General features: G+C 51.4%; 1 protein-coding gene across 12 annotated transcripts in view; it reads left to right on the top strand.

The window, feature by feature from the left end:
* Positions 1–17944, top strand: part of MEGF11 (multiple EGF like domains 11) — a 329933-nt gene that overhangs the window by 257298 nt on the left and 54691 nt on the right. For all 12 annotated transcript variants that reach the window (XR_012120744.1, XM_037010031.2, XM_037010030.2 and 9 more), the window contains exons 7-9: positions 694–814; positions 9124–9260; positions 13830–14042. Coding sequence is in view for 11 of the 12 variants with exons in the window: in XM_037010031.2 (XP_036865926.2) it covers positions 694–814; positions 9124–9260; positions 13830–14042 (471 nt within the window). In the remaining variant the exon portion in view is untranslated. The remainder of the gene's footprint in view (positions 1–693; positions 815–9123; positions 9261–13829; positions 14043–17944) is intronic.

Below are 17944 nucleotides of genomic sequence, written 5' to 3'. Positions count from 1 at the left end.
TCCCAACAGCCTGAGATCCAGAGAGGCCACCCGAGGACTTCGGCCATAGACACATTATTGAATGAAGGTGTTCCCGCCCTGATGTCTGGGCAGCTCCAGCTAGAGGCCAGGGCCACTGGAAGAAGGTCCAAGGCCAAGACTCTATGCAATTTCTCCCCCCACCTCCACCCTGCCAGTCCTTGCACATGAGCCTGCCAGGGTAACTGAGAGCCTTCCAGAGTCTGGAAGTGGGGCATGCCCCCGATATTCCCTCTCTCTGAATCTAGGCAAATACTTAAGGCCAGATCAATGGCCACTTTGCAGTGCCTTTGCATGTGCTGTTCCTTCTGCCGGTGTGCTCTTCCCATTTTCCTGCTAAAACTAACTTATTCTTCAAGACCCAAGCAAAATGTCTCCCTCTTAGGAAAGCCTTTCTCAGCCTTCCTTCCCCAGAAGAACACACTTCTTTACATTTAAGTCATCCTCAGGTACTGACCCAGCACACAACATTCCAGTTTATTATAGCTGAGCCCTGCTTCCCCCTCCTGGCAGGAAGCAGGACTACATCTCGGCCAACCTTGTGCCTAATACAGTTCACATTGGCTGTAAACCCGCTAACACCCAGGGAGCCCTGGAGTGCTGGGAGCGACAGCCCTGGGGCCCTGCCACCTGACCCAAATGCTGCTGTGTCTAATGCCTCTGCTTCCCACGCAGCTGTGAGGAGCTGTGCCCACCTGGAAGCCACGGGGCTCACTGTGAGCTGCGCTGCCCCTGCCAGAACGGGGGCACCTGCCACCACATCACTGGCGAGTGTGCCTGCCCCCCAGGTTGGACGGTAGGTGGACCCACAGGGTCTGGGTGGGGTACTGGAAGGGGCCGGTACAGTCCTCACCAGCATGCACCTTGGAGGGCTAAATTCCTCTCCCACCCTGAACACCTTCTCGCCTATCTATGGGCACGGGCATCACTCGACCCTGCCAGTGGTACCACGGATGCAGCTTTGAATCCCAGGTCTGCCATCTAAGTGCTGTGCGACCTGATGGAAAGTTACTTAACTTCCCTGAGCCTGTGGTCCCTCGTGTGCAAAGGAGTTGAATTCTTCTCATAGACTGGCTCTTCCCTTGGGCCTAGGTACTTACTCACTTGAGCTGCCACGGGCTGTGGGCCAGGTGTGGCAGAAAGGGCGTAGTGTAAGGGTGGGGAGACGGCAGAGTACGGGTCACCTAAGTCTACAGAACTCCGGGTTCCCAGCCTCTACCCCCTGCAGTCACCACACACTCTGATGCCATGGGCCCTACCACCATGTGTTTTTAACATGTGCTCCTGGTGATTCTGATAGGGACTCACCCAATCCACATCTTGTGTCGGAAACCACCATTGGGGGAAAGGAGGATGGAACCCATAACTTCATAGGCCTAAATTCAGGTCTCTTGTCCAATGTTGACCCTGAAAAAGCCTCAAGTACTCTGATCTCCACTTCCCCGTCTGTAAGCAGTAGTGAGTCCCCACCCTGTGAGCTGCCCCAGTCGGCAGAAGGCTCAGAGGAGGCAGTGCCTTGCACTCTCAAGTCCTCTGTTTTATATCCGTGCTTCCCATACACGGCCCACAAGCCTCCTTTTATCCAGCTCACTCCAGCTCAGAAGCAGTGAGTGAGTCTCTAGGGCTGACTGTCCGGGGCTGTGTCCCTGCCTCTGACCCCCTGCTGCACACCTCCTTTGGGAGGAAGCTCAGTGGCAGGGCCGGCTGCCTCCCCTGGGGCCTGAGGCTTTGCAGAGCCAGAGGAGACAGGGCCGCTGAGCAAAAGCGGGGTATTTCGGGAGGCTGTGAACACTGAGGTCATGGGGGGCAGGCAGGAGGAATGCCTGAATTTGCCAGAATTTTGTAGAGCAATCATCTGGTCCAGCAGCATCCAGACCCGGTTGTCCACCAGAGTCGCAGGGCAGGGGATGGGGGGAGTTGTTCATACAGAGTCCCAGGCTCCACCAGAGACATTCTGGGGCCCAGGACCTCTATTTTTGATTAAGTCCCCCAGATTATTCTGAGGCAGCCAACCTTGTCTGCAGGTCTGCATTTTAGAAATAACTGATCGATACCATAGGATTTCCTTCTGTGTTTTACAGACCCACACCTGTTCTAGGGTTTCTTGGAGGGGAGCGGAGGGGAGGGGAGCCTAATAATTAGGGCTCTGGCTCCCACACATTCCAACTTCTCCATTTTAATCTACTTCCTCTATTGAGGTTTTAAGTAATATTTCACATAAAGCTAGGGCCTCCCAGCTTTAAGATGTTTGAACACCACTGGTCTATTGATGCCCTTTCTCAGATGAGGAAGCTGAGGCCCAGAGGGACTGAGTGACCTGCCCAGGGCCACACTGCTGCTACAGAAGGAGGGGGAGCTGGAAACTAGGGCTCCTGACTCCCAGCCCTTGGTGTCTGTTTGTCTGTCTCTTCTGAGAAGAACAAGGGGGCTGCAGTTGCCTTGCCCACACCTGTCCTTTTTAAACCCACCACAAACCATTCTGTGGACAGGCCCTCTCATGTCCAGCCCGCTTCTGGAATTCCACCACCCACAGTCTGGGGCCTGGAGGCCCGGCAGCAGGCAGTCCAGTGGATCAGGATGTGGTGCAGGAGATTCTGTCAATAGAAGCCTTTGAATTTGGGGACTTTATGTTTTTAATTTTATTGTAGACAATTGTGTTTCTATTTTCGACACAGCATTTAACTTGCAGATTTGTATGAATTATTAATATCCCTGTGCATGAAGAGTCACAGTGTAACAAATCTGCAGTTCAGGAGTGAAGCCCCTCCTCGGGGAGAGGGTGCCGGGCAGAAGGGGCCTCCCTCTACCATCCTCTAATGCCTCACCTTCCCGTCAGCCCCAAGTAGCTTTAACCATACTCAGAGATCCAAAGAATACGATCGCTAACTCCCTCACATTGTGCGGCTCCCTGAAGGACTGGGCGTGTACGGAGCTGGCAGGACTGGCCGTGTACAGAGCTGGTGAGGAGCCACCAGGAACGCTGGCCCTCCAGGCCTCACCACAGAGACTCCCGGGCAGCAGGTCCTGAGCATGCCCACGGGACATTCTACTGGCCCAGCTGTCACGAGCCTGTTCCAGGAAGGCCTTTGCAGAGACCCTGCGGAATTAATTACTTCCTCTCTTTTGTCTGGGCTCTAAGACCTGGCAGACAAGGGAAATCAGGTGTGAGTAGCTGATGAAAGTGGGTGGTGCAGACAGATGGGGAAGTGTGAGGAGCTGTGATCAGCCCTGTTTAGGAATTCCCAGTCTGACAGTGCAGGCCGGATATAGCATTTGTGTACACACACACACACACACACACACACACACACACACACACGCACACACACACGCACGCACAACAATGGGCCTAAAGAGAGACAGAGCTCAGGGGCTGGGAAATAGGACCAGTTTTCATGAAGGGCCAGAAAGAGGTATTTGTCGCTGAGGCTGGGTAATCAGAGCCACTTAGGTTTGGGAAGGTGATTCATGGAGCCTGGCGCCCTGGCCTGTGGCCGGGATCATTCCCACAGCGTCCACACCAGTCACTCTTCACTGCACGTTAGGGGCGTCCATGCCGCCTGGGACAGCAGTGATCATAGAAATGCCTTCAGATGCTTGGAGAGGCTGAGCTGTCTCCTCTCCAGGAGAAACGGCCCTGAGACCCTTCACCATTTTGGCCTTCTCCTTTTTTATGCTCCATTTAGCCACAGTCCTCCTAAGGAGCAGCTGGTTTCCAGAGTTTGACAAATCGGTTTAACTAGTTCTGAGAGGAGCAGGACTATTGTCTCACTTCATCTCCAACCTTCTAGATGCCACACAGGCCGAGATCCCACTGCAATTAGAGACTTGCCCTCACTTGGCTATAGGGGAAGTGTGGTAGTCTGCTCGGACTGTCTTTAACAAAGTAGCACAGCCGGGGAGACTTAAACAACAGAAATTTATTTTCTCACAGCTCTGGAGGCTGGAATCCACGAGCGAGGTGTCACAGGGTGGGCTCCTCCTGAGGCCCTCTTCTCCCTGGGTCCTCGCCCGCCTTCCCTCTGGGCGTGTCTGTGTCCGATCGCCTCTATACGGACACCAGTCCTGTTGCACTAGCGCCCGCTGTATGACCTCATTTTAATTTTTTTACCTCTGTAAAGGCGCTACCTCCAAATACAGTTATACTCTGAGTGCTGAGGGTTGGGATGTATGAAGCTGGGGGGACACAATTCAGCCAACAGCAGGAGAAAAACCATAAGGCCACTGTGATTCCCACTCATCCAACACCAAATGCGAAGGGGCCGTCTTTTCCTTCTGCATATACGTAGCGGTAATAGTCATGTAACTCCATTCGGGTTCCTGGATCTGATTCCAATGTGTGTAAGTGTGTGGGACAGGGTCTTCTCACACATGCTTACACCAAGCAATTCTCGAACACCAGCAGGGTGTCCGAGAACTCAACTCAGTTCTGACACTATCTGCCTGGAGACAGCACAAGACTCCCCAGGTTAAGGGCTCCGTCCTACAAGACTGCCCCCACCCCCCACTCCAGATGCCGGTCGGTTGCAAGCGCCAGGCAGCTCTCTGTGCCTTTGACCTACTGACCTACCGGCTGCAGAGTGGAGGTTCCCACGACCTCCCCCTTAGGTTTGATTAATTTGCTAGAGTGGCTCCCAGAACTCAGGAAAACACTTACCTTTACCAGATTAATAAAGGATACTGCAAAGGGTACAAGTCAGCAGCCAGATGAAGAGAGACACAGGGCAAGGTCCCAAATAAAGGAGCTTCTCTCCTCGTGGAGCTTGAGGCCTGGCTCGGTGGCACGGCGAGGCATTCTGGTTCCCCAAGAAGCTCTCTCCGACCAGGAAGCAGGATCCAGTCGAGCTGAACACAGCAGAGCAGAGGGAGCAAAAGGCTTTCCTCAGGGGTGTGCATGGGGGCTTCACTGCTTAGTCATGACTGGCTAGAATAGTGGCCCCTGGCTGATTCAGCCTCCAGCCCCTGCCCTTGGGTGGGGGGGGTCCAAAAGTCTCTCAGGAACATGACAAAACACCCGTTTGATCTTTAAGGCTTGCAGTGTTTACAGGAACTGTGGATGAAGACCAGATATGCCTGGGAAATACATGGTCATCTGAATGACCAAATAAGTATTTCTCGTAACTCATTCTATCGCACCTCTCTTAAGCTGACGCCTTCCTGCCTGCTCTCTCCCAAAGGCTGTTTCCCACCAGCAGCAGTTAATCAGTCATGTGGTTCCCTTCCACTCTCCTCAGCCCCAGCTCATCCTGGGCGCCTCCCACACGCCGTGTCATCAGGTTTGACTCAGCGTTGAGTGAAGGTCAATGACAGGCTTGCTCTTTAAGGGGCTGCACTTGGTTCCTTCACATCTCAAATCTCAATCTTCACAGCCACCTCGGAGACCCGGGTTTCTTCTCCCATTTTACAGATACAGAAATGGAGGCTCAGCACGATCATATGACTTTTCCCAGCTCAGCTTCCTGGGAGGAGGCAGAGTGGGGATTTGAGCCCAATGCCGACTGAGTCTGGGTTCTTTCTACCACCCCAGGCCCAAGCCTACCAAGGTATCCAGTTCCTGCAGGCCCTGCAAGTAGAAGCCCACGGAGTGGTCCAACGATTCAGGGACCTGGGGGTGCCTGCAGCTGGGAAATACTGAGCAGGGGCTTAAAGGGACACTTGCCCACCTGTCCAGAAAGTCTCAAGGATGCTTGATTTCCCAATCTGTGCACCAGACTTTCCTCCTGGCCCCCCTGGTCATGTCTCAGAAGCTCTGAAGAGCAGTGGAATCTGCAGCCTAGCAGGAGGGTTGTGTGTATGTGTGTGTGAGCGCAGCAGAGCCCCACACTGCTCTGTGATGGGGAGGTAGGAGGTATAAGCACAGCCACCCACAATGGCCCAAAACATTTTTTCCGGGTTAGTGTGTCCTTGTCCAGCCCAGGACTGCAGAGGACTGGTTCAGTGAGTGACCAGAAAGACTCCTCTCTTCCCACAAGAATCCCTAGAGCTTGTGGATGCAGAGAGAAAGGCAGGCCCCTGTGGGGTACCCACCCCCCCACCTCCAGGAGGGGGAGGGACTCCCCTCTCTGGCCTTTCCGGGCCCTCTCCTCCAAGTACATGCCTCTCTCTGTCCACAGCTGCCGCCTCTGCCCCCTCAATCCTCCCTTCAATGCCTCACCCCCAGCCCTTCCCTGGCTGACTCCTGTGTGGAGGAGAAATCTGAGCCACGAAGGCCCCCCACTTAATTCATTACTAGTAAATTGAATGATATTGAAAGATGACTCAGGCCTGGAAGGATTTTCCTGACTAAACTAGCTTCCTTGGGGTTGGCAATTACCAATGCTTAATAATTGTTTGTTGAACTAATTGATTAATTGTGGGAGAATCCTTGATTTCCATAAGAGAAATAACTGTAGCCGGAGATAAGAGCAGGTTCAGATTTCTGTTCAGCAAAGACCTAAGGTTCATGCGTGTAATTCTTAAAGTTATCTGATCCCACAAGGCTGATACTGGAGGGAGAGGAAAAGTAGTCCCCTGCCCCACTGACAAATCCCACCCCCAAATGGCAACCACATTCAACTCTTTTAGGCAGTCATTCCGGCCTCGCCCTGTATAGTTCCCCGTAACAGGCTTTACTGCCATTTCCTGACTTTTTGTAGACATTGTTGAGCCCATTGACCTCTTACTGTGGAATGAGATTCAGCTCTACGATTGCAAACAAAAGCGGCCCCTCCCTCCCTCTCAGAGGAGCTTTATCACAATTATTGATTAAATCATTTTTAATGTTTATGTCAGTATGCCCACATATGTATTGTAACTATTCCTAAAACTGATAGAACTCAAAAATGCATCTCAATAAGGTCGGATTCATCAGAAATCTCTCAGTCTGGTTTTTGTTGCCGTCTCTTGAGCTGCCCTTGCAAAGCTCCGCGCGCTTCTGTTCGTGCTGTTCCCTTGTCATTCTCAGACTTCCTTCCGCTGATGCCCTGTGACCCCTCTTCCCTCTCTCTGTTGGATTCTCCATATCCAAGAGCCCATGCCTTGACTTTTTTTTTCTTGGATAATTTTTGTTGATGAAAAAAATCTGTTGTAGCTTCCTGAGAAAATTCACGGAAAGTTCGTTTTTTGAGGCTGTTCAAATCTGAAAAGGTCTTTATTGAATCCTGGTTTAGTTAGGTATAGAGTTCTAGGTTAGAAATGATTTCCCTCCGAATTTTTAAGGCACTGCTCCATTGTCTTCTAGCTTCTAGTTAAGAAGTCGAATACCTTTAGACTTCTTAACTAATATGAATGTGACTAATATGAATAACAAAAGAATATGACTTCCGAAAAACTCTGAGGGTCATTTCTTTATGCCTAGAGTTATAAAAATTTACAATGATAAGCCTTAATGTGCATGTTTTTTCACTTCTTGTGCTGGGTCCTCTATACGCCCTTTCAAGTCAAAGATAGTGCTTACCATCTTTCCATTCTTGGGAATTTTCTTGTACTATATTTCTTGTATATAATTTATACACCTCCAATTTCTCTGTTCTACTGTCTGGAACCCCTGTTAATTAGCTGTCAGACCTCCTAGATAGATCCATTTTTATTATGTTTTCTGTAATGTTTTCGCATTTCATTCATTCCCCCCAACCACTGGTCTTTCTCCCTCTCTCATTCTGCTTTGTGGGAGATTTCCTTATCTTCCAGCTTTTCTATTGCAATTTTCAAAATTTCTGCCATCTTATTTTTAATTTTCAAGAACTCTTTACTGTTCTCTGAATATTCCCTTTCCTAGCACTCTGTTCTTTTGTGGATACGTTTTCATATACCTACCTATAGATATTCATTGTAATTATAATAGAGGTTTTTTCATTCTCTTTCATAAAGTTTTCTTTGCTCCCTGCATAAGTCCTGGTTCCTCTCTGCTTAGGTCTTCATCTTTCATGTGAGAGCTTTATTTAAAATATCTGGTGATCCTTGGCCACCTGTTCATGTTTTACTGAGAACTGGCTGGAAGCCTGGGGTTAGGGAAAGATGCCAGGCTTGTTGCTTGATGGGATCCTCAAATATCAGTATCTGTAGGTCCTTCCTTTTGAGCTCACTAGTGTCCCCAGAATGGAATCCCCCCAAAATCCTCCCAGAGGGAGTATAGTCTGGTGATCAGCAGTCTGGGAGCTGAGCAGAGAAAGATCGCAGAAGGTCTGATCATTCAGCAAAGTTCCACATGGTCCCGATTTCTCAGAGCAACCCCAACCCCAGCTGTGCTTGGTATTCCTGTGTCCAAAGCCTCCGGGGCAACCTCTCCAAAAGTAAACTGCCAGTCTTCTACCAGACTTGGGAAGTCACCTGGCCATTTGAAGTGGGGTCTAATTCCCTCTTTTATAAAAATTCCACACCGCCCTCCAGTTTCACTACACCTGCTCCTTGGCCTCCAGGGGTTCCTAATGCCTCTGATTCCTGAGCTTGTTTGAGATTACAGAGCAGCCCAGTGTCTCCTCAGCTCCTTTTGGAGGCACTTGGCATTGCTGGGCAAGCAGAAACCTGAACAGGTATGGCTCCTCTGTCTGCTCTGTCACCTTCCAACATGTGACATTGCTTATCCTCCATGGTCTCCTCTCCCATTCCTTTTGTCCTTGTACCTTTTCTCCTTTGCTCTCATGTTAGCTGGCTTTAGGAAAGAAGTACAAATAAATGCATGTTTCCAGACCACCAAGTGTAATGAGTGACTCTTTGTTTTTCCTCAGCACTTTATTGTATACCAAGGCGAGAGCACACAGCACCTTGTATTTTATCTTTATCTGTTTTCTTGTCTCTTCCTCAGTAGACTGGGAGGTCAGGAATGGAGTCTTGCTTATATTTTTGTATCCCTAGTATCTGCAGTTTCTGGTGTACAACAGGTACTCAGAAAATGTGTGCTGAATAATTAACTGAATGAGCAAATTGGCCTCAGTCTCCTCGTCTCTAAAATGGGGCTTTGGAGCCATGATGTCCAGCCCTCTATGCTTCTGTGATTGAGGAGAAAGTCCCACTAAGGGAATGGGGTGGCCCCTGGGGATACAGCAGCGGTGACATTTCTAGGAGGGAGTGGCCTCAGGATGCATCTCAGAAGCACCACCTATGCATGTCTTCCTGCCTCTGTTTTAGGGAGCAGTGTGTGCTCAGCCCTGCCCACCAGGAACATTCGGCCAGAACTGCAGCCAGGACTGTCCCTGCCACCATGGAGGGCAGTGTGATCATGTGACAGGACAGTGCCACTGCACAGCTGGGTACATGGGGGACAGGTAAGGATGGACAACAGCGATGCTCTCCTTGATGTTCCTATCGCTCCTTTTCACAGCAGCCCTGCAGAGAACAGCTGGGGTTTGCCAGCCCACAGCACTCTTAGTCCTTCTGCCAGGGAGATGTCATCAGCTCATCCCTCCTAGCCCTCAGCCTGCTCCATGCACCCCCTCCCCCAGCCCTGTGACCCAAGCCCTGAACTTGCACTGACTCACCTGGGAAGGAGGTGAGCACCTGCCACCCACAGTCTACTTTCTGCCCTACTAGAGGGAGGCAAAGGCACCAATAATGCAAAGCATCTGAGAGTGCAAACACAGTTCACACATTTGGCACAATTTCTTCTAGGAGTAAATTTTTATTCCTAATTTGAGTCCCACCAAAAGGATCCTGACATTAGCTTGCATCCTTTAAAGGCCTGTGGCCTGCGGGCAGACTTAACAAGGGCACCACGCCCTGGAATCAAACCAGCCCTCAGAGTGGATAACCCACAAAACATGTAGCTGAGGAATGACCGTAAGCGTGCATTTGCCGCGTAGGAAGGAGGATGTCATGACCATAGGGTGGGTGCTATGGAAGAGAGAGAGGCAACCACTAGTGTGTCCGACAGCGCGTGGGTCCCGAGCTGAAGAGGACGTTTGCCTATGGTCCTGGACCACGTCTCCTCCCTCTTGCTTAACCACACGTGTGCCTTCGGGCAGAGAGGGGAGCAGCGAAGAGGAGACTCACACCCCTTGCCTGGCTCTCTGGGATCCGTGTTTCATCTCTGGCTCTGGATTTTGTTACTCTGGCTGGACAAGGTGAGGCAAGAGGAACATTTGTTCACCATCCTTTAGCTTCTCCTTCCCAGGTGACATGATGAGGCAGGCTCGAGGCTAAATCAACCAATCGTTCCTGCCCACTGTGATGATGTAACTGGGTTCCTCTAACTCTCACTGGAGTCAGCCCCAAATCCCTAGTGATGTCTAGAAAAATGAGTTTCCATTTTTTGCCTTGGGCTTGTTGACCCTTGGGCCCAAAATCTTAAGCTAGATCTGATCTCTGGGCCGGTGTTCATCTTCACAGGCTTTCCAGGCTAAGAGCATGGGGTGCAGCATCTGGGGGTCCCTCCCTGACTCTGTCAGAGACTGGGTCTCTGGGGGCAGCGGAGGAGGGAAGACTGAACCGTTGAGCCCGCATTCCCATCCTCACCACCTCCCCCAGTAAGGAAATGCTCGAGATGAACTAGTAGGAACAGGGGTCAGAAGACCAAGAACCAGAACAGGACCCCTTTGTTTTTATCCGCTGGCACAGGAGGAAATGCAGCGCACCTGTCAGAGATGAGCAGGCCCGGGACTCCAGGGGGCTGATCTCAATACCCGTAGACCCTATGTCATTGACTCTCTCGATTTTCACTGCCAAGATATACCAAATGGAAAAATAATCTCTCTTCTTGTTGGGGCGTGCCCCATGATCCTGGGACAGAAAGAAATCCCAAAAGCTTCAGGGCCCTCTTGCCAACCTTGCCAATCACTACAGAGAGTTCAATGGGAGGGCTGGGTAGCATTTGGGTTTCCCACCTAAACAGGCCGCCTGGTGTTTAATGTTTTGTAAAATTGCCTCCATCAATTCTGTAGGTGACAGCTGCATTAACCCACCCCAAGTCATCTCGACCATATTAAAGTTGAGTGGGTGTAATAATGCAGGCCTCCCCGGATAGGCAGAATCCAGTGCAAATTAAACACGAAACGTAACGGGGGTTTTGCAGCTCATTTTGTAATTTAATTGAGCAATGTATCTGGTTGTTAATGGCAATATTGGACACATTAGATTGATATGTTGCAAAGGAAGGATGTTTAAGTAGAAAACTAATTCCTGCTGTGATTACCCTTCTGTTCCACAGGCCCTGTTATTAGCGTGCTTTGTGTAAAATTCATTAGCAGTCCTTGCTTGATCTCTAAATAAATAAGTTGTTTAAATTGTGAGTGGGAAAAAAAAATGAGGCTGATTATGTAAATGGATTAGGTTGTCAATATTTCATTTCCAGATTCTTTTTCTGGGGCTGTGGAGTCAGTCACTCCATAAATACGGCTGGGTGGGGAAGTGCCCTTCCGAGGGAGCTCACCGCCCAGGGCTCTGCGGATGGCAAGGAGCGGGAATGGTCCCGTGAAAGAGGAGTCAGGCGGTGTCTCCAGGCCCGGGTTTCTTCCCCTGATGTGCGCAATACCCGAGGAGAGCCACACCGAGGGGCTTCTGGGGGATTTCATTCTGAGGCTGAACAGGGGCCGGCCATTCAGAGAGTGATTTTCCAGCTCTTCCACACTCTGCTCCTCCCCTTCTGCCTCAGTTTCCCTCCTTGTGTCACCCATCCTCCTTCTCCTCCTTCCTGTCTTCTACCTTCCATTCCTTCTCCAGACATCCCTGCTTTCTTTCCTCTTCATCCTCCTCTTTTCTGTTCTCTTTCCCTTCAAGAGACCTCAGAAGGGCTAAAATGCAGCGAGAGTTGCAGGAGGACAGTCTGGGGTCCTCTCGGCCACTTGCAGGCTGTATGCGCTTGGGACAGTCACCTCACCCATCTGCACAGCCACATCCGCGACTCCAAAGTGAGACTGACGGAAACAGCTGCGGCTTCAGGGGCCTGAGGCCCGGCCTCGAGGCCTGAGCAGCTGGAAGCCCTTCTCTGGGTGGTGCCGGGGCTGTAGCCATCAGTGCCCCGGCGCCTCCATTCTGCCCGATTCCTCCTTTTGCCACAGTGGCTCTGACAAGACTAGGTGGCACCCTCCTGTGAGGGAAGTCCTCAAGGCTACTCCCCGGGCACCCTCCTCCTCCCCCATCATTGCGGGCACAGGCGGTAGAGGCAGAGACAGCCCAGCGTACAGCTGCCGAGGCTCAGGCCCGACACACCCGCTGCTCTCGGCGCCCACCGACTCAGCAGCTGGCCCCACGGCGTCACCCACCCTCCCAGTAGGCGACCAGGCTCACCCAGACAGGGGCGTCCTGTGTGGGCAAGAACACTGCTTCGAACAAAACTTTCCCAGATTTAATAAAGATGCTGGAGCTGTTTCTTTTTAAACATCTTTTATTGCTTTTCCACCCCCTATACCCCCAATTCTTGTAGAAGACATATAAAAAACCAGGAAAATGGGAAAACATGAGCAATTAAAACACTTAGAATTCCTCAAGTCCACTCCATTTTGGAATTCCTCCCTTTGAGCTTTTCAACCCAGAATCTGAGACAGGTCAGCTAGGCTGTTAGAAGAGCTACAGAAAACAGCATTAAAGTAATAACTAATATTTCTTATTGAGCCCTTACCATGTTCAGGGCACTTTTCTGAATGTTTGCACACATGGCCTCATTTAATCTCAAACAGCTTGGTGAGATTGCGTGGTTATCCCATTTTGTGATGAGGAGGTGGCTTCAGAGCTGTGAGGTTAGTTCTCCACTCCCAGAGCTCCTGAAGCAGTGCTGGGACACAGAGAATCCAAAACTCCACAGGCCATTTCTGTTTGTCCCTGGGACACAGTTGTTCACCTCTTTTAGGCCAATGCCCCCAGGTTTACCCCTTAACTTGTCAGGATTCACCGCTGTGGCAATGGATTTGCATCCCCTGGAAAAGAGCCCTGGGCTGGGGCGAGGGGTGAGTATGGGACCAGAGAGAACATCCGGGAAGCCAGGCACTCAGCCATGCGGGTCACACCTCCCCGCAGAGGATCTACGACTGCCGGCTCTGAGTTGATGAGTCAAATAATTGCCACTATGCTGGGAGCTCCACGTGCTAGGCCAGGACAGAGGCAGCACAAACGGAGCCCGGGCCTCCTCCTTGGGGGCTCACCCACTGGAGACAGACTCAGCCCTTCCTAAGGAAGAGGAAACAGGCCCTGTCGTGGAGGATTCTCCAGTCTGATGCAGGTGGATGACTCTTCACTGGGGAGATTCCACACCAGCAGAGGAGACACAGCACCCAGTATGAGAAAGGGGGATTGCACATCTGCCCCGAAGACTCAAAAAACAGAGACAATGAGTAGAAATTACCCCCATTTCATCAACTCTAAGATGCTACCAATTATAAGATGAATCATTTTCATATACATCTAAGAATAATAAACACTGATAATTAAACTGTGATATGCCATAAGTTATAAGTCTTAACTGATTTCAAAGATGTTAAAATGTATTTTAAAAACAGAAGATTTATTGTTTAATGGCTACAGTTTCAGTTGGGAAGATGAAAAGGTTCTGGGAATGCATGATGGTGATGGCTGCACAATACGAATGTACTTAGTGCCGCTGAATTGTATACTTAAAAATGGTTAAAATGGGATATTTTATGCTACATATATTTTATTGCAGTCAAAAAATGGGGGGAAAATCTCAAAGCCTATAATCAATGAAATATGATAGTGTAAATTCAGTACTGGGGGACCGAAGGGACTTGGTGTGAAGCAAGGAAGTGACAATGGTAACAAAACCACAGAATACTTCCTGGAGGAGGAGAGGGAAGGAGGGGAGAGAGAAGGAGGCTGTGGGGCATACTGGATGGATCTGGAAGGGCAGGTGAAGGTTGCAGCTTTAGCCCTGCTCTGCTCTCCTGCAGGTGCCAAGAGGAATGCCCCCTCGGGACCTTCGGCTTCCAGTGCTCACAGCGCTGTGACTGTCACAACGGGGGCCAGTGCTCACCTGCCACTGGCGCCTGCGAATGTGAGCCTGGCTACAAAGGTCCACGCTGCCAGGAGCGGCTGTGCCCTGAGGGCTGGTACGGCCTAGGCTGCACCTTGCCCTGCCCCTGTGATGCCGACACCACCATCAGGTAAGAGTGACCTGGGCACAGGGGTACAGTGGGCACTGGAGCATATGGGGCCTCTCAGGCCACGGACTCCTGCCTCTCACCTGGTCATCCAGGAGGCCAGTGAGAGAGCTGGGACCTCAGTGGTCACCTTTGCTAAACACTGATGAAAAGAAGGGAAATCCAAGGCCACACGACAGGACCGGGACCCAGGTCACCTGCCTCTGTCCACCACGCGTGGCTGCCAGCACTGAAAACGGGCCACCCTGAGAACCCCCCCGACAGGAGCAAGGAGGGAGCCTGGTGACCCTCAGGGGAGCAGAGTGGGGGTGGCACAGGGCCACCGTCCTGGAGGACTGCGCCATCGGGCCACAGGCTCTGGGGGCAGCACCCTGGAGAACATTTCCCCTCCTCGTTCTCCGCACCTAACAGGCCCTTCCCTACCCACAGTGGTCCAGAGACGGGACCGCCAGGACAGAAGCAGGCACCTCAGCCACAGAGGCTGAGTACTAGGAGGGAACTTAGTAATCAGTCGGCTCGCCTAGGGCATGGAGAGGGCTGTCCGCACAGGCCCTGGCTAGGGCGGAGGGGCGGGAGACGCAGAGGCCAGGCTTCTCGTCAGGGCCTTGGCTTGGGGCCAGCCTTTCTCTGCACTCTGTGCCCTTCGGGGTTTGTGGCTGAAGCTGGCCTCACCCCTACTTCCAGAGAGCCTGACTCTGGGAAGCGGAGAAGCCAGAGCTGCCCTGGGCCACCTCTCCCAGCTCCCTTCACTTCCGGTTTCATGTACCAGCTGGCACCACCCTCTGCTAATAAATGAGGTTATAGGCCCCAGATAAGTGTCTCCATGGCCTTTACGTGGCTGCCTCTTCTCTGGGTGGTGAAGGGCAGAGGAGTCTCCCTCTCCCCTCTTGCCTGCAGGACTGCTGAGGGATGGGCTGGCTGTGGGGGTCAGTGGGCACTGCTGCCGTTGGCAGGCTAGTCAGAGGCACCTCGGCTTTGCGACCCTGTTGCTGGGGCAGTTAGGATGGTGCCTTGGCCCCTCGTCATTTATAGCTTTTGGAAATGCAAAGCGCCCAAGAGGCTGAGGTCATTATAAGCAGAGGCATCTTAACAAGTGTTAGGGCTTAGGTGGAATCTGCCTCTGGTCCTCTGTCCCTGGAGCTGAGCGGCTAGGATGGTGCTGCCTGCAAGGGCAGAGGGCTGGGAAGGAGACTGGTGAGAGGGGACCCTGGAGCCAACAGAGCTGCATATGACCTGAGCACTCATTTTCTCAGTCATTCATTCAACAAACATTGAGTGCCTGCAGGTTGGATGGCAAAGAGGAAATAAAGGGTCCCTCAGCACCAGTCCAGCCTGCAGGAACTTGGGTCTGGAACACTCACACACACTGGGCATCTTCTACTGTATTTCTTCAGATACACCACCAGTAGTGAGGCACAGCTTTGCTTCATGTACCACTAAAAACAGAAAACACTATAAACTGAACCGTGACATAGCACTGATTGTATAGCACAGCCAGGATCAGAGATGTAAAAATGTAGCAGAAAGTGCATCTTAGAATTGATGAAATAAGTCCCAACATATATATACATATATACAAATATATAATGTGGGTCCCTACAAGTGCTCAAGTAACTGTGACCCAGGGCTATGTGCAGAAGGCACCATAGGAGAATGCTATGCTGGTTAGAGAAGGCTTCCTGGAGGAGGTGGCATTTGGGCTGGGTCTGGAGGGCAGAGTGAGCTCCAGGGCTCTAAACACAGGGTCCTACGTAGCTGGCAGGGACTAAACAGCTGCCTCCGATGGTTCCCTGGGTGGAGGACAGCACGAGGAGCCCCCACTCCCACGGGGAAGCCCAGGGAGGACCTTCCCAGGCACAGGAAGCAAGGCTGCCACTGAGGTCCAAAGTGGGAAGAGTCCCTGCCACAGAGTCGGACCAACCCTCCAATTAAAGAGCTATTGTTTTCCTCCCATGCCTGAGCAGCCGTGCCCTGCATAATTTATCCTTTCTCTGAAGGAGTCCTCAATGCATTATTAATCTGGAAGGACTCCCTCTTCTCCGTCGCTAATCTCAGCCCATCCAATATTGATGATTATTTGCTTTAGTGTCTTTAAAGCATGTCATGTTTCAGGGACTGGGAACCAGTAGCGCTTCTCAGGAGTGGGGACTCCGAGAGGGCCTGGCAGCCAGCTCCCTGCCCAGGCCCTCAGTGTCTGCGTGGCCGCCTCCTCACAGGGAGCTGTGTCACAGCCAGGGCTCCTTGGGGGCAGGAGCAGCCTGGCTTGTCCATCTCTGCAGCCTCAGCTTCGTATGGTGCCTGGCACAGAGTGGGCCTTCAGCAAAAAGAATCACTGAGTTCATCTTCAACAACTTATCCCTCTTGGTGGTTCTGCCCCTGAGCTGATGTTTGCCCTTTTTTTTTTTTTTTTTTTTTTAACATTTTACCCCTTTCTCTTGGCATACGGCCCCGGTTGGCAGAGCCCCCAGCACTCACAGAGTAGTTCAGTCTAAGTCAGGGTTTCGCATCCTCACCACTATTGGTGTTTGGGGCTGGGTAACCCTTTGCTGTGGGGAGCTGTCCTGTGGGTTGTGGGATGCTCAGCGATATCCCTGGCTTCCACCCACTAGAGGCCAGTAGCAACACCCTGTCCCCGAGTTCTGATGACCAAAACTGCTTCCTGGGTCGGGGAGGCAAAACGGCCTGAGGTGAGAGCCTCCGGTCTGACTGAGCTCTCATGCGGCGCTTGGCTTGGTTCTCATGGACGCAGAGAACAGCTCTCCTCTCCGGGTGGACACAGGCCACTCCTCTCTTCCCATGAGCCTTTGTCCCATTATAGAGCCTTCTCTTGGGATCCAGGAAGAGCAGAGGGACGGCTCTACGACTCCTAATCCCAAGGCAGTTACGCTGCAGGTTCTGGGTGGGGACCAGGGCCCCTGAGTCCTGGCCTCATAACCCCCTCCGTCTGAGCAAGTGTCCTAATATGTTATACTTTCTCTCTCTATGCCTCAGTTTCCCAATCTGTTCATCACCTTTCATCAGCTTGGTGGGGGTAAAAGTTCTCTTGTGTCCACCCAACTCCACTAGAGGTGGAGCATGGGCTCCCCAGAAGCCTATCCTTTTTTCCCTCAGCTTCTGCAAGAACTTACAACAGGGCCCTGCCAGGACAGCTTGCTAGGCCTTGAGCATCTTTCCCAGGGAGGCAAAGTGCTCCCAACCCCCAACCAAAGAAACACTGCTCATCTCGCCTCTCCCTGCCCTGTGCTGCTCTGGAGAGGCTGCTTCAAAGAGGTCGAATCCATGCGCTCTGGGAAGGAAGAAGAAGCTGGCAGATTCCCCGACTCTTCAGTCCCTTTATAAACGCTTTGTAGCACACACAAAAAAACCACCCTCCTTCATAAAGGAATAACCTTGGGAAAGAGAGTGCCTGTGTGCCAGGCCTCTTCCATGTCCCCTCCACAATTGGATTGTCACAGACAAATTCTAGCAGTCATGATCGTGTATTACCTTTGAAAGATTTGATTTAGCCAACAGATGCAGCATTGATAGAAATCTCAGAGTAGCTAAAAAAAGAACCAGAAAAATCCACCCTGAAAAGTTCCCTGTATTGTTCAGCCTTCAGCTCCTATTAACTTGTGATTAATCTATGTCTGGGGAAAATGACAGAAAGGTGAGGAAAAAAACAGCAAACCGAACCAGCCTAAACACTGTGTGTGACTTCCGCCAGAGCCTAACCAGCAGTCACCGGCCCACCATGTGACCCAAGGAAATGGGGAGCAGGGAGCAGGGGATGCCTAGGAGCAGGGGATATGACAAGGTGCCTTGAGAATGGCGACCATAGTTCTCAGTCATACACGGCTCCCCACCCACTTTTCAAAGGGATTTGGGAATTTTTATAATAAATGACAAGCAATCCAACTAAAAAA

Source organism: Manis javanica, chromosome 8 (genome assembly GCF_040802235.1).
Source record: "Manis javanica isolate MJ-LG chromosome 8, MJ_LKY, whole genome shotgun sequence".
In the NCBI taxonomy this organism is placed as follows: Eukaryota; Metazoa; Chordata; class Mammalia; order Pholidota; family Manidae; genus Manis; species Manis javanica.
Note: the sequence above shows the minus strand (reverse complement) of the source record. Positions and strands in the feature narration are given on the sequence as shown.